Source organism: Trichosurus vulpecula, chromosome 3 (genome assembly GCF_011100635.1).
Source record: "Trichosurus vulpecula isolate mTriVul1 chromosome 3, mTriVul1.pri, whole genome shotgun sequence".
In the NCBI taxonomy this organism is placed as follows: domain Eukaryota; kingdom Metazoa; phylum Chordata; class Mammalia; order Diprotodontia; family Phalangeridae; genus Trichosurus; species Trichosurus vulpecula.
The window spans coordinates 96,622,714-96,635,225 of NC_050575.1; the positions used below are offsets into that span (position 1 = coordinate 96,622,714).

Sequence of the window (12,512 nt, forward strand, 5' to 3'; positions counted from 1 at the left end):
ATCAGATGAGAGGTGACCAAGAGGAAATAGAAAGTGTCAGTGGTGGAATTAAACATTCAAAAAGTTTAGCAGCAAAATGAATGAGAAATGGGGCGATAGTTTGAACGGACAACAGCCGAGTGATTTTCTTAAAGGTAGAGCAGATATGCATTTTTAAGGGAAGAGGGAGATTTTGTAAAGAGGAGGTGTGGGGAATGAATGGTGTAAGGAATTTAGAAGCGTTGACCAGTACTTACCATGTGCCAAGCACTGCGTTAGGTGCCTGGGATAAAAATACAAAAATCAAGACTGACCCTGCCTTCAAGAAGCTTATTTCTTAATAGGGGAGGAGAGCACAATGGAAGGATGGTGTCCAGGAGATGGGTCTTTTGGTTTAGGAAATCACAGGTATAATAAGTGGAGTCATTAGGACAATCGATCGACAAGAATGGTAGTGACGATTTGATTACTGTTCCCAGGACAAGCGGTGGAAGGGGGTGAAGGGGAGGTTTGGTGGGGAGATAGCCAGAGTGCATCACAGCTGAGTCTGGGGGTGATTAGAAATGAGGAGTGCAGACTCCTTGCATCCTTGGCCGGGGGAGGGAAGAAGGGTGGGTGCTGGCATACAAGATCTGAGGCTGAAGGTGAGGCTCAGCAGTGGCAGGGAGATGGTCCCTGAGATCAGAGCCCCAAAGAGATGGGAAAGGACAGGATCTCAGGCATGGGGCTGGGGAGAGGATCTTAGCTTTGCAGTGCAGAAAGGCGTTCCTGACTCCCATTGCTGTTTAGTTGTATCTCCCTCCTCAGACTACTTTCTACTCATTCTCTGTGTAAATATTGACTTTCCCCAGTGAAAGGTAAACTTTTTGAGGGTGGTGTTTTTTGTCTTTGTATTCCCAGCACAGTGCGCATAGTAGGTTTTAATAAATATTTATCAAATAGAACTTTTGAATTCTACCTCTGACCCTGGAGAGATGGATGCTGCTCTGCTGACAATACTTTGCGTGTCTACATCACAGTAGCATCTGTTACTTACTTGATTTTCACAGTGACTTGTCAGGTGGGCAGGGAAGGGATTTGTAACAGATGAGGAGACCGAGGCACAGTGAAGTTTGGGACCTGCCCTGGATTGCACAGCTGGCATGAGGCACAGCTAGGATGCAGCTGGTGCTCCTTCTGCGGCTCCACATCGCTTCACAATACTAACATATAGACCAAAGGCTTTTATCTCTGGTTTTCTGGTTCTTTCAACACGGCTGAGCAGACTGTTTTTTGAAGTCCCTTTATTCCAAAAAATGCCTGTGTCCTTTCCATTACAAGCAGCTAGATGGCGCAGTGGAGAGCGTGCTGGACCAGAATTTAAATGTGGCCTCAGACACTGGCTAGCTCTATAATCAGGGCAGCTAGGTGGCACAGTGGCCTGGAGTCAGGAAGACTCGAGTTCAAATCCAGCTTGAGACACTAGCTGTGTGACCACGGGCAAGTCACTTAACCTTGTCTGCCTCAGTTTCCTAATCTGTAAAATGAGCTGGAGAAGGAAATGGCAAACTTCTCCAGTATCTTTGCCAAGAAAACCTTAAATGGGGTCATGAAAGCATGGACACAACTGAACAACCCTGGGAAAGTCACTTAATCTCTGTCTGCCTCAATTTCCTAACTGTAAAATGGGGATAACAGCACCTACCTCCCAGGGCTGTCGTGAGGATCAAATGAGACTATTCATAAAGCACTTAGCACAGTGCCTGGCACGTAGGAGGTGTTTAATAAATGCTTATTTCCTTCCCTTCTTCCTCCCCTGCCCAAGCCTAGCGAACTCCTTAGCGTTTCCTCTTTACCCCTCTCAGCACAGTAAGTATGTCCAGCACCAGGCCATCCTACCTGCTTTCTTTACATATCTTCTTGAGCTGCCGAATGCCTTTTGAGGAAGTCATATCACCAGGCCAGCTGGGTCCATTACAAATTCATGTTCTCCAATCTCAAACGAACCCTTATTGCTGAATGACAAAATTTTTATTCTTGTTTTATTCACCTTCTATATCATTTCATTCAGTATTTTTTCCAAGCTTCCTCTCAAACCCTTAGTACGTTCCCCTCTGTGAGCACATGTCCTTATCTGCTACTTTACTCAGAAAATAAAAGCCATCTACCATGAGCTCTGTCTTTTCCCCAATCCATTCCCCCAAATGTCTTTATATCATCACCTATCCTCTCTATTCTTGTCTCTCAGGAAGAGGGTGCTCTTGCTCCTCGCCAAGACCACCACTTCTGGCGGTGCCCTCTATCCCCATACTCTCCTGTTTCCTCCAGGGGCTTTCCTTGTCAATTATTCCCTTTCTGGCTTTCTCTCTGACACGTTGTTCTTATGTGATTGTGTCATTCTTTCATACTTCTATTTCTCTTCACATTTAAAATATATTTTTCTTGGGACAAAGCACATGACGTAGCGAGTACAAATGGTATCATCCCCATTTTACAGACGAAGAAGCTAAAGCTAAGAGAGGTAAAGTGAATATGGAATAGTGGAAAGATCACTGGGTTTTCAGCCAGAGAATCTTTCTCAGCCCAGCTTCACTACTTGCTATCTATGTAACCTTGAGTAAGTCATTTATTTATCCTCGCTGTGACTGTTTCCTCCCAAATGAAGAAACTGGACTAGGTGACTGCTAAGGTCCCATCCACCCTCATTCACATGATCTAAGCGACTTGTCCAACTTCCACACATCCTGACTTACTCTTGAAATCTGAGTTGGCTAATGACTTCCTTTTGCACCCACACAGCCTTCATTAGACAACTTCCCCTTTCTTCCTCTTCAGAATTGTTTGTATTGTCATAATTTCTTTCTTTAGAGCATCACATCTCTCTTGGACTGACTTCCCCTGTGGTATTTTAAGTCCTGGTAGCCCACCGATCTTTTCTCTGAACTCTGACATCTGCTCACGTCTCTAAACAGCAGACCACACCCAATTTTCTCTCCCATATTTATTACTAATAGGATAGAAAGTCACTTTCACCAAAAAACGTTAAAAGAACTTCTAGATGTGAGTGTTTGGACTTTTGTCAATGAACTTTGGAAAAATCATAGAGGATGGGAGAGAAGCCATAGGAATGGAAATAGGCAGATCCCCTGATTTTCAAAAAAGAGGAAGGGGGTAGATTTAAAAACAAACTTTAAACTGGTGAACTTCAAATCTGGACAGAATTCTAGGGTGTTATTTAAAGGATGGTTTCTGATCATTTAGAAGACGAAGAGTGATTGCTAAGAGTCACCACAGGTTTGATCAGTTCATGCCAGGCTAATCTCATGTCCTTTTTGAGTTGAGGTTGAGGATTACTACAGGAGTATTGTTGCTGCTCTGTTATTTCAGTTCTGTCCAACTCTTCATGACCCAATTTGGGGTTTTCTTGGCACTAAAGTGATTTGCCATTTCCTTCTCCAGTTCATTTTACAGATGAGGAAACTGAGACAAACAAGGTTAAATGACTTACTCAGGGTCACACGGCTAGTAGGTATCTGAGGCTGGGTTTGAACTCAGGTCTTCCTGACTCCAGGCCTAGCACTCTATCCACTGGCCCACCTAGCTGCCCATAACTATGGGAATAGATAGGGAGAATGACACATCCAGGACTTTAGAAAGGTGATAAACAAGTTTCTTAAGATGTCCTAATGGGTTAGAGACTGGATGATAGTGATACAGTTAGGAGAATTTAGATCTAGTCATAACCAGACGGTGATTAATGGATCTGTTCTTGTCCATCTTGGTAATGTTTCCACAGGAAGAAAAGAAAGTGCTAAGAACCAAGCCCATGATGAAGGAGCTCCAAGTTAGGGTGAAATATCACCTGGGCTACCTGGGAGTGCCGAAAGCTAGGGGTCCCGCCCTTCCAGGAACATAGACACCAAATTAGAAATGAGGCAGGGGCCCTCTGGGAATTCGTCGAGGACTCCAGACTTCACGCCAAACAACCAGGAGCCCATCACTGAAGAGCACAGGCCAGAGTTGCTCAGAAGTCCATATATCACCACCAGGCGCCTAGGAAGCTAATTAGGTATAAGGTCCGTTAAGCTTATCCCCCTTCCAACCAGAAACTAGCCTTTTAAAGAGTAATAACTTTGGTGTTGGGCCAAGAAAATATCAGCACAGAGGTGGGTCTTTAGAGGACTGTCACAATGATCTGTTCTTGGCCTTATTCTGTTCAACATTTTGATCACTGGATGGAAGCATAGATGACATTTATCAAATGTCTCAGGTTCGTGAAGGTATCGGCACACCCTGGAGAATAGAATTAGCATTCAAAAAGATCTTGAAAGGCTGAAATGATGAGTTGAATCTAGTGTGATTAAATTTAATAGAGAAATATAAAGTCCCACATTTGGGTTAAAACAATTGCTGTAGGATAAGATTCAGGGGTTGGATAGGAGTAGGTGGTGGGGTGTGGATCATAACTGCAAACTCAATATAAGTCAAATGTGTAACTTGGCAGCAAGACAATCAAACAAGACAACTTTTAAACCTGTGCTTCCAGGAGGACGGAAGTGAGGGTCCTTCTGTCATAGGTCCTGATAAGACCACATGTGGGATACGCATGTTAGGAAGGTCATTGACAAACTGGAGGGGGGGGGGAGTGTTGACCATTATCCGGAGGAGAGGTCTGGAAAATACAACATGAGGATCGTTGATGAAACTGGGGATGGAAAGATGAGATGGGGGACACGGATGTGGTCAAGTTATCCGGAGGGCTATTATGTGAAGAACCTATTAAAATTGTTCTCCTTGGCTCCACAGGGCAGAGTCGTCCATGAGCTGAAAGTTTCAGCAAGACGGTTCTGGTGGAGCTAGGAGAAAAACTTTCCTCACAATGAGAGCTGCCCCAAGGCCAAATGGACCGCTTTGGGAGGCTGTCATGGGAGGACTTCGAACAAGAAGGTTGTAGAAAGCTGTGCAGGTTGGACTAAGTCTCCTCTGAAGTTGCTTCCAGCCCCGAGAGGGTGAGATTCTGAATTCTGGAACAGTCTCAGAGGAAGGGGAGCTGAGTTATTGGGAGGAAAGACGATCCTCATCGAGATGGAGCTGTGGCAGGACAAAGTGGTGCTCGTTGGCTGGAGGTGGTGGCGGCCGCTGGGATCTGAGGGGAGGGGCCCTGGGGGAGAGGGAGTAGCCGTCAAGGCCGGGGCTGGAAAAAACTGGAGAGCCTGGTTGTGCGTGTCTTGCGGGAGGGGGAGCTGGGGCGCGGTGGGGGGGGACCCTGGGGTGGATGGGCGGGCGGTAACCAGCTCCCTTCCCCTCCCTCGGGGCGGGCTGGCGCATGCCCCCTAACCCGCGGTGCTGAGTGCGGATGCCGCGCAATAGTGGCCCAGGAGCCCGCAGAGAGGTGGCTCGGGGCAGTCGGCCTTTCCCGGGCTCCAGTATGTTCACCTCCGCCCGAAGAGGCTTCTCCATCGAGGCGCTCGTGGGCACCTCCACGGAGCCACTGCTGCGCCCCGCGCCCGCCAGGCCCTGCGCCTCCCCAGCCTGGGGGGCTGCCCGCCTGCTGGTCCCGGAGTCTCCCGCTGCCCCGGACCGCGGAGCCGGTGGTGTCCTGGGTCCGCCCCCGCCCTGCCCCCGGGACCTGTGCAGTTGTTGCCCCTGGCTTCTCCGAAGCCTCCTGTGGACGCCGAGCTTCCCGGGTGAGTGCGGCAGAGTTTTGGGGAGCGCGCGCCGTCGGGGAGGCAGCTGTGGGGGAAAGCGCTGGCCTCGCACTGTCCCGCCTCGTCCCTCATCGTGGGACCGTGGGGCAAGTCGGGTCATCCCTTTGCGCCTTAGTTTCCCCACCTGTAAGACGCGAGCAGGGGAGTGGGGACTGTGTACGGAGGGGTGGGGTGGGGCGGTGGAGGAGGAGGAGGAAAGGTTTGGACTAGACCTCTAAGCGAGCTCTTCCATCTATGTCAGTCCACTTCTGGTAACGGGGACATTGCTGACCCGATAGGGAGAGGAGGGGATGCCTCTGGCCGGGGAGGGGAGCCTGGGTTAGGTGGGGACCGCTCCTCTAGTCGGGGGACGGAGAGAGTTGAGGCTGACGGATCCTGTAGCCCCCCTGACCAGGAGCTGGGCACTTTTGACGGGGCTGGGCCGTACAATTAGCTTAGAAAATTGCAGCCCGAGCTGCCCGATAGCAACTTAATTTCCTTTTCTAGCTCCGATCCTGCGGGGGAGGCGGTTCTAGGGTTGCTGTTTCCATTTTGTAGACGAAGTAACTGAGTTTCAGAGAGGGGAGCATACTTGCTCAAGGTCACAAAATGCACCAAGTAGCTGATCGAAACTCAGTCTCCTCTTTCAAAATCCGGTTCTCATTCCAGCTCTCTCCTATCCTGTAGGACAGAGCAGGAGAACTGGTGGTGGTTCCTGGGTCCACTTTGGGGATGGAAAGTTTGACCCAGAATCTGGCTTTACCCTTGGGCAGCAGATTTATTTCTCTGTATACACATAGCGCAAGGGGGGGGGGGCGGGGAGAGGGAAGGAATAAATGTGATTTGGCAAGGGGGCTGGAGATCGGGATCCTGGCTGGGGGTGGCACCAAAGGAGAGAGTTGCCTTTCTTTCGCAGTTGTAGAAAGGATGGTGTGACGACTGGTAATGGCACCTGGGGGGAGGGGGGCACTAGTTTTGATAGAACCGACTTTCAAGGCTCCCACCTTCAGGTCACTGCAGTAGCCTTCAGTCTGAGTCATTGTCTGGGCTCCAGTAAGAACACTGGTCACTCACTACACAGGTCTTCTGTGACCTGATAACTCTGTAGGCAGGAATACACCTTTCTAGATACTGGAGGCAATGCTTAAACATTTAGGGTTAGGGTTAGAGTCGGAGGGCACACCCTCTGTTTCTATAATGACTTAACGCTTGTGAAACATTTCTTCCCTAAAAGTCTGGGAGGCAGCTACGGCAAATGTGATACGCATTTCACAGATGAGAAAAGTTTCAGTGATGTTGGGTGATTTGTTCAGAGACACAAAGCTAGTACCAGAACCAGGATTCTTTCCCTGAGGTTACCACACTAAGAAGAAGCTGGCCAGGTCAATGCATGCACAGACTGATGAGCCAGGGTCCTGGAGCAGCATGAACATCTGCCAGCCAATGCCCATCCCAGGCAGTAGTGAGAAGCCTGGAGCTATTCTAACAGAGGTTGGACAGCTTCCCTTCCCTTCCCATCCCTAGCCCCAGTCACTCTCTACAACCCTGCACAGCACTCCAATGATACAGAGCCTTTAGACACAGGCTTTCTTCATCTGAGAGTCATTAACTCCCTTTTGACACAGGTAACTGGAAGTGGTGAGACAGAAATATTGGCAGAACCTGGGAACTTCCATTCTCATTCTGCTCCTCTCCTAGTGCGCCCTGCATTTTCCTTTGTGGAAGCAATAGAAATGGGAGCCAAGAACTAGCATAGAGGGGTGGTCATAGGACTTAGAACTGAAGGGGTTCTGAGACACCATCCAGTCTAACACTCTTATTTTACAGATGAGGAAACAAAGGCCTAGAGAGGTTAAACAAGTCTGCGAGGTCGCCCAGATCAGTGATGAGATTGAAAATAAACGACAGGCCTGAGGACTCTAGTCTAGTGCCCTTGAGTTCTATAGAAATGGGAGTCATAAACCATTATTTTTCCCCCTAAACTTCAATGCCAGGGTGGGCATTAGAGGGAAGTAGTGGGGAGGTAGGATGACGGTGCTATTCTACACTGCCCTGGCAACCAGATAGGAACACTAGCTTGGAAAGGTTAACCAGAGAATACTGGGGGCTTTTCTTTTCAAACAGGAGAAGCTCGTTCTGCTGAGAGACTGCTGCTTTGTGGGCCCTTTACTCGAAAGCCCAAAAGGATCCGCACAGCTTTCTCCCCATCCCAGCTGCTGAGGCTGGAAAGAGCCTTTGAGAAAAACCATTATGTAGTGGGAGCAGAGAGGAAGCAGCTTGCAAACAGCTTGTGTCTAACGGAAACTCAGGTATTGTTTTTTCGGTGGGGGGGAAGAGGAGAGGAGGGAAGTCATTTATAAGCCACACGCATCTCCCTCTGGTTCCCCAGCTACATCCAGGAACAAGGACTTGAATGAAAAGGAGCAAACTCCAGAGGAGCTCCTTGGTGTAATGAGCACAAACTCTAGCCCATCTAGTCACAGCATGTAAACTTGTTTCTCAGAGGTCAGAAGTAGTATTTGATTAGGGAAAAGGAAGGGATGAGAATGGTGGAAGGATCCAGAAAGAGGCTATTCCAGGCACCAGTGTAATAAAAAGACAATGTGGTGAGAGAGAGGAAGTGAAGTCCAAGAATTTAGCTGCAGAATTCCCTGGGAAGTGGAGCTGAAGTGCCCCGGATTACCCTCTAGGCAGAGACTAACATCTCACATAGAAGCTACAGGCCTCTCATTGAATTCAAGAAAGGGAATGAAGTCTCTTAGAGGCTGGTTAGAGTCCAGGGGTGGGGAACCTTCAGCTTCAAGCCCACATGTGGCCCTCTAGGTCCTCAAGTGCAGCAGCCCTTTGACTAAATCCAAACTTCACAGAACAAATCCCCCTAATAAAAGAATTTGTTGGGGCAGGTAGGTGGCATAGTGAGTAGAGCACCGACCTTGGAATCAGGAGGACCTGAGTTCAAATCCAGCCTCAGACACTTGACACACTAGCTGTGTGACCTTGGGCAAGTCACTTCCCCCCCTCCAAAAAAAAAAGATTTGCTCTGTAAAACTTGGACTCAGTCAACAGGCTTCACCCAAGGACCTAGAGGGCCACATGTGGCCTTGAGGTGGAAGGTTCCTCACCCCTGGCTAGACTATGAGGCTGGGGAGGTATAATCTTACTGGACTCCTCCTGCAGGTGAAAGTATGGTTCCAAAACCGTCGAACAAAACACAAAAGGCAGAAGATGGAGGAGGAATGCCCAACAGCAGAGGAGAAGAGGAAGAGTGGACCTCTTATGAGTCAGTGGCAGGTGGCCTCAAGGCAGGGCATTGACGAGGACATTGATGTGACATCCGAGAATTAGGAGTGTTCTTGGGGACTGAAAGGTGCCTTCTTAAGAAAGAATGCTGGAAGCCTGGCCCTGAGACAAGTTTGATGACAGAGGCAGGACCCTCTTTGATGAGGCTGATGGAGTTTAAAAATTTTCCAATGGTATCTTAAAAACAACCAGGAATCTGCTTTGGAAGCTGACGGACACCCACTCAAGATTGCAAGGTAACAAACTGGAAAGGTTGATAAAAGTTTTCTTTAGAGCTGGGCATGGCGGTACATGCCTACAATCCCTGCTGCTGAGGCTGCTGTGTTGCTGGAGCTCAGGAGCTCTGAGATGCAGTGTGCTAAGCCAGTCAAGTTTCACACTAAATCTGGCACCAATATGGTGAGCCTCCACTACCTAGAGACCACCAGGCTGCTTAAGGAGGGAAGAACTGCCCCAGGTTGGAAGCTGAGTATGTCACGGCTCCATGCTGCTCAGTAGTGGCACTGGGACTATGAATGGCCACTGCACTTTCATCCTGGCTGAGATAAGGACACCCTGTCTCCAAAAGAAAAAGTTTTCACAGGAAATTCACCTTGCTTTGAGAGGATAAGCTGGAGCTCCGGATTGAAGACAGCAGGAGGAGTTATCTCATTCAGCAGATACTCCTGAAGAGTACAAAGGTTGGAGAAATCTAGGAGAGGCTGTCAGGAAGCTGATTTCTAGGCCTGGCCTCTCTGACCCATCATCACCTGTCTGAGCGAGGTTCTCTCAGCCATGCTCACTCACTTCCCTTCATTCCATCCATTAATTCAGATTTGTGGTTAAGGAGTCAGAATGGGCGAAGGAGACCCAGAATCTACTCAAAGAACTCCAGATTTTTTTTTTTTTTTGCAACTGGTATATAGACACAAGGGGCACCCTGGTGTTTTATTACATACATACAAATATACATACATATGTTGTGTTGTTGTGTTTGTCCTTCATTCTCGAAGAGGACCATGACATCAGGGAAACGACATGACTTGCAGTTGACTTTGATTTGAGGGCTATGCAAGGTTGCCAGCCTCACTTTGTCCCCCAGAGCCGTCTGGGTACAGTGGCCTGCTATCCACCAGGATGACTGAAGATGGCCCAGGATGCATTGGGAGATCTTGGCCTTTTCAGGCTAAGATCTTTTCAGGTTCTCACTCTGAGTGAGGTAATGCCCATTTAGTGAATAGAGGACATACATATGTATATGTTGATATATGTATATCCAATGATTTGTTATTCAGTCAGTTCAGTCATGTCTGACTCTGTGACACCGTGTGTGTGTGTGTGTGTGTGTGTGTGTGTGTGAATGGATCTGTGATCCCATGCCTGGGGACCTTCTGTCCATTGCTGCAGTTCCTATCACTCCCCATCTTTTCATCTTGTGTGATACTTGTCTGTGTTCTCTCATAGATCCTCCACAGAGCGTTTCTCAATGTGCTTTTGCTACATCTCCTTACATTTCACGGATACCAGTGCAACACTTGGGCTGGCTACTCTCCCTCAGTCTTGCTATACAACCAAGCCCTGCTCCTTTTCCAAACATACATTTCCTCAATATCATCCCTCATGCTGTTTGAAAATGTGGAAATACAGCATGGCCTATGTACACTCACCTTGTGTCTATCCATTGAATTTTAATTTCCCTTGTAACTCTGATTCTTTGTTCCTAGTTTTTCAACCTTACAGCATCACCAGGTGAATGTATTAAAAAGATGGGGTTTTGTGCCAGGGAACTGCATTAAAAGCCCTGTGCATTTTCCTGGGTACGATCCAGCCTTCTCTCTTCCTCCTATTGAATTCTACTCCTAACACATCTATATGCAGTACCTGTCCCAGATATGTGTACTGATATGGGGTTAGTTTAATTGGGAATACTATAAGTTTCCCTACTATGTCACTCCCTAGCTAGGATGAGATAGCTATTATTCTCTGCTTATCCATTTTCTTGATTTATAGTTAGCATTTAATAAGTGCTTTTTCATTCTTTGATATTCTGTTGCTGTGTGGGCCATAGCTAAGGGAGCGAGCTTGGATTTCATGACATTTGTAATATTCTCTCAGGAGGTTTCTGACAGTCCCTCTCCCTCTTGGGGACTAGTACAAGGGGTGGTTGACCATAATCCCTCTGCTGTATTGCTGACCTTACCTCCTTCAGATTGGTGAGAAAGATGGAACAAATCTGCCTTGTTGTCTATATGAATTATTACCTCGCCTGTATACAATGTTTGGCCTGTGGATTCTCAAAACCATAATGCTTGAATCAGAGGGGAATATTTTATTCCACTTAATGGAAAAATTAAATATTTTGGTGCATAAATTGACCATGTCATGTCTCTTCTATGCTGGGATAAGGAGGGGAGTATTATGGGGGGAACGATGATTTTATCGATTTAATTTGGCACCAGAGGGACAAAGATGCATTATTATTGCTGAGAACACCGTTACCGGTGGACACTACTTTCCAAGAGGTTTCTAATGTACATTTTCTATTCTGCTTTTACCTCACTCCCAACCTATGAGTGACACCTGTCTGAAACAATACTTCCAGATTTAGAACCATTTCCTCCAATTTGCAGTGATTGACATGTGTCAGGCACCGTTATTCACACACCTGAGTTTTGTTTCCTTTAATCTGATGCTATTCCCATCATGTTTGCTTGTCTGCCAACAGCTGGAGTGCTTTTTACACTAGCCTCTCCTCAATACCCTATTAAAGCTCTGGCCATTTACAGAATCTCTTTTTTCTTAAAAATAAGTCATCCTTATCTCCTTAAGAGGTCGAAGCCAAGTTATTGGTTCGTCCTCATCTTCTTAACCATCTCTTCTGAGGGAAACCAGCTCTCTTAACTCATAGGGGTTAAATTCAGTTTTCAAGTTTGATATTGTAGTTCTTGAAAGGTCATCCTTTTAGTCTGCTATTTTAATACATTTTCTTGGTGCTCTTTGTCATTATATTACTGTCATTCCTGGAAAGTGCCCTTTACCACACACAACCATACTGAACCCTCCCTGATAAAGAAAAAAACCCAAATAGTGACCAAATCTGACAATATGTACCGCATTTGGCTGATGTTGTCTCCTACTTCCATGTCTGAGGAGGGAGGTATGTTTCATTATCTTTTCTCTAGGATCATATTCTTTTGGTTTTATTTTACTCTACATCAGTTTGTCAGAATCTTCCCATGTTTTTCTGAATCCTTCACATTAGTCATTTCTCACTGTACAATCATATTACTACATTCATATGCCACAGGTTTTTCAGCCATATCTCAACTGTACCTACTTCATTTCCAATGCTTTGCTACATCATTGCTACTGTGAATATTTTGGAGTATGGTGGACTTTTGTTTCTGTCTTTGACCTTCTTAAAATAATTAATTCACTTGAAGAAATTATTCACTACTAGGATCAAAACATATGGACAGACTACTCTGGCATAACTCCAAATTGAGATTTGAAATAGCTGGAATAGTTAACTCCAATGACATTGTATCAATGTGCCTATTTTCCCAAAGCCTCTGACCATTTTGTTTT

At 46.8% G+C, this 12,512-nt stretch overlaps 1 protein-coding gene across 1 annotated transcript; it reads left to right on the top strand.

Annotated features, from left to right (window-relative positions):
* The first annotated feature begins 5,314 nt into the window (after window positions 1–5,314).
* On the top strand, window positions 5,315–9,230 carry LOC118840865 (homeobox protein EMX1-like). Its single transcript, XM_036748233.1, has 3 exons — window positions 5,315–5,645; window positions 7,770–7,954; window positions 8,823–9,230. The coding sequence occupies exons 1-3, from the start codon at window positions 5,315–5,317 to the stop codon at window positions 8,988–8,990; spliced, it is 684 nt and encodes a 227-aa protein (XP_036604128.1). The 3' UTR covers window positions 8,991–9,230.
* The last annotated feature ends 3,282 nt before the right edge of the window (window positions 9,231–12,512 follow it).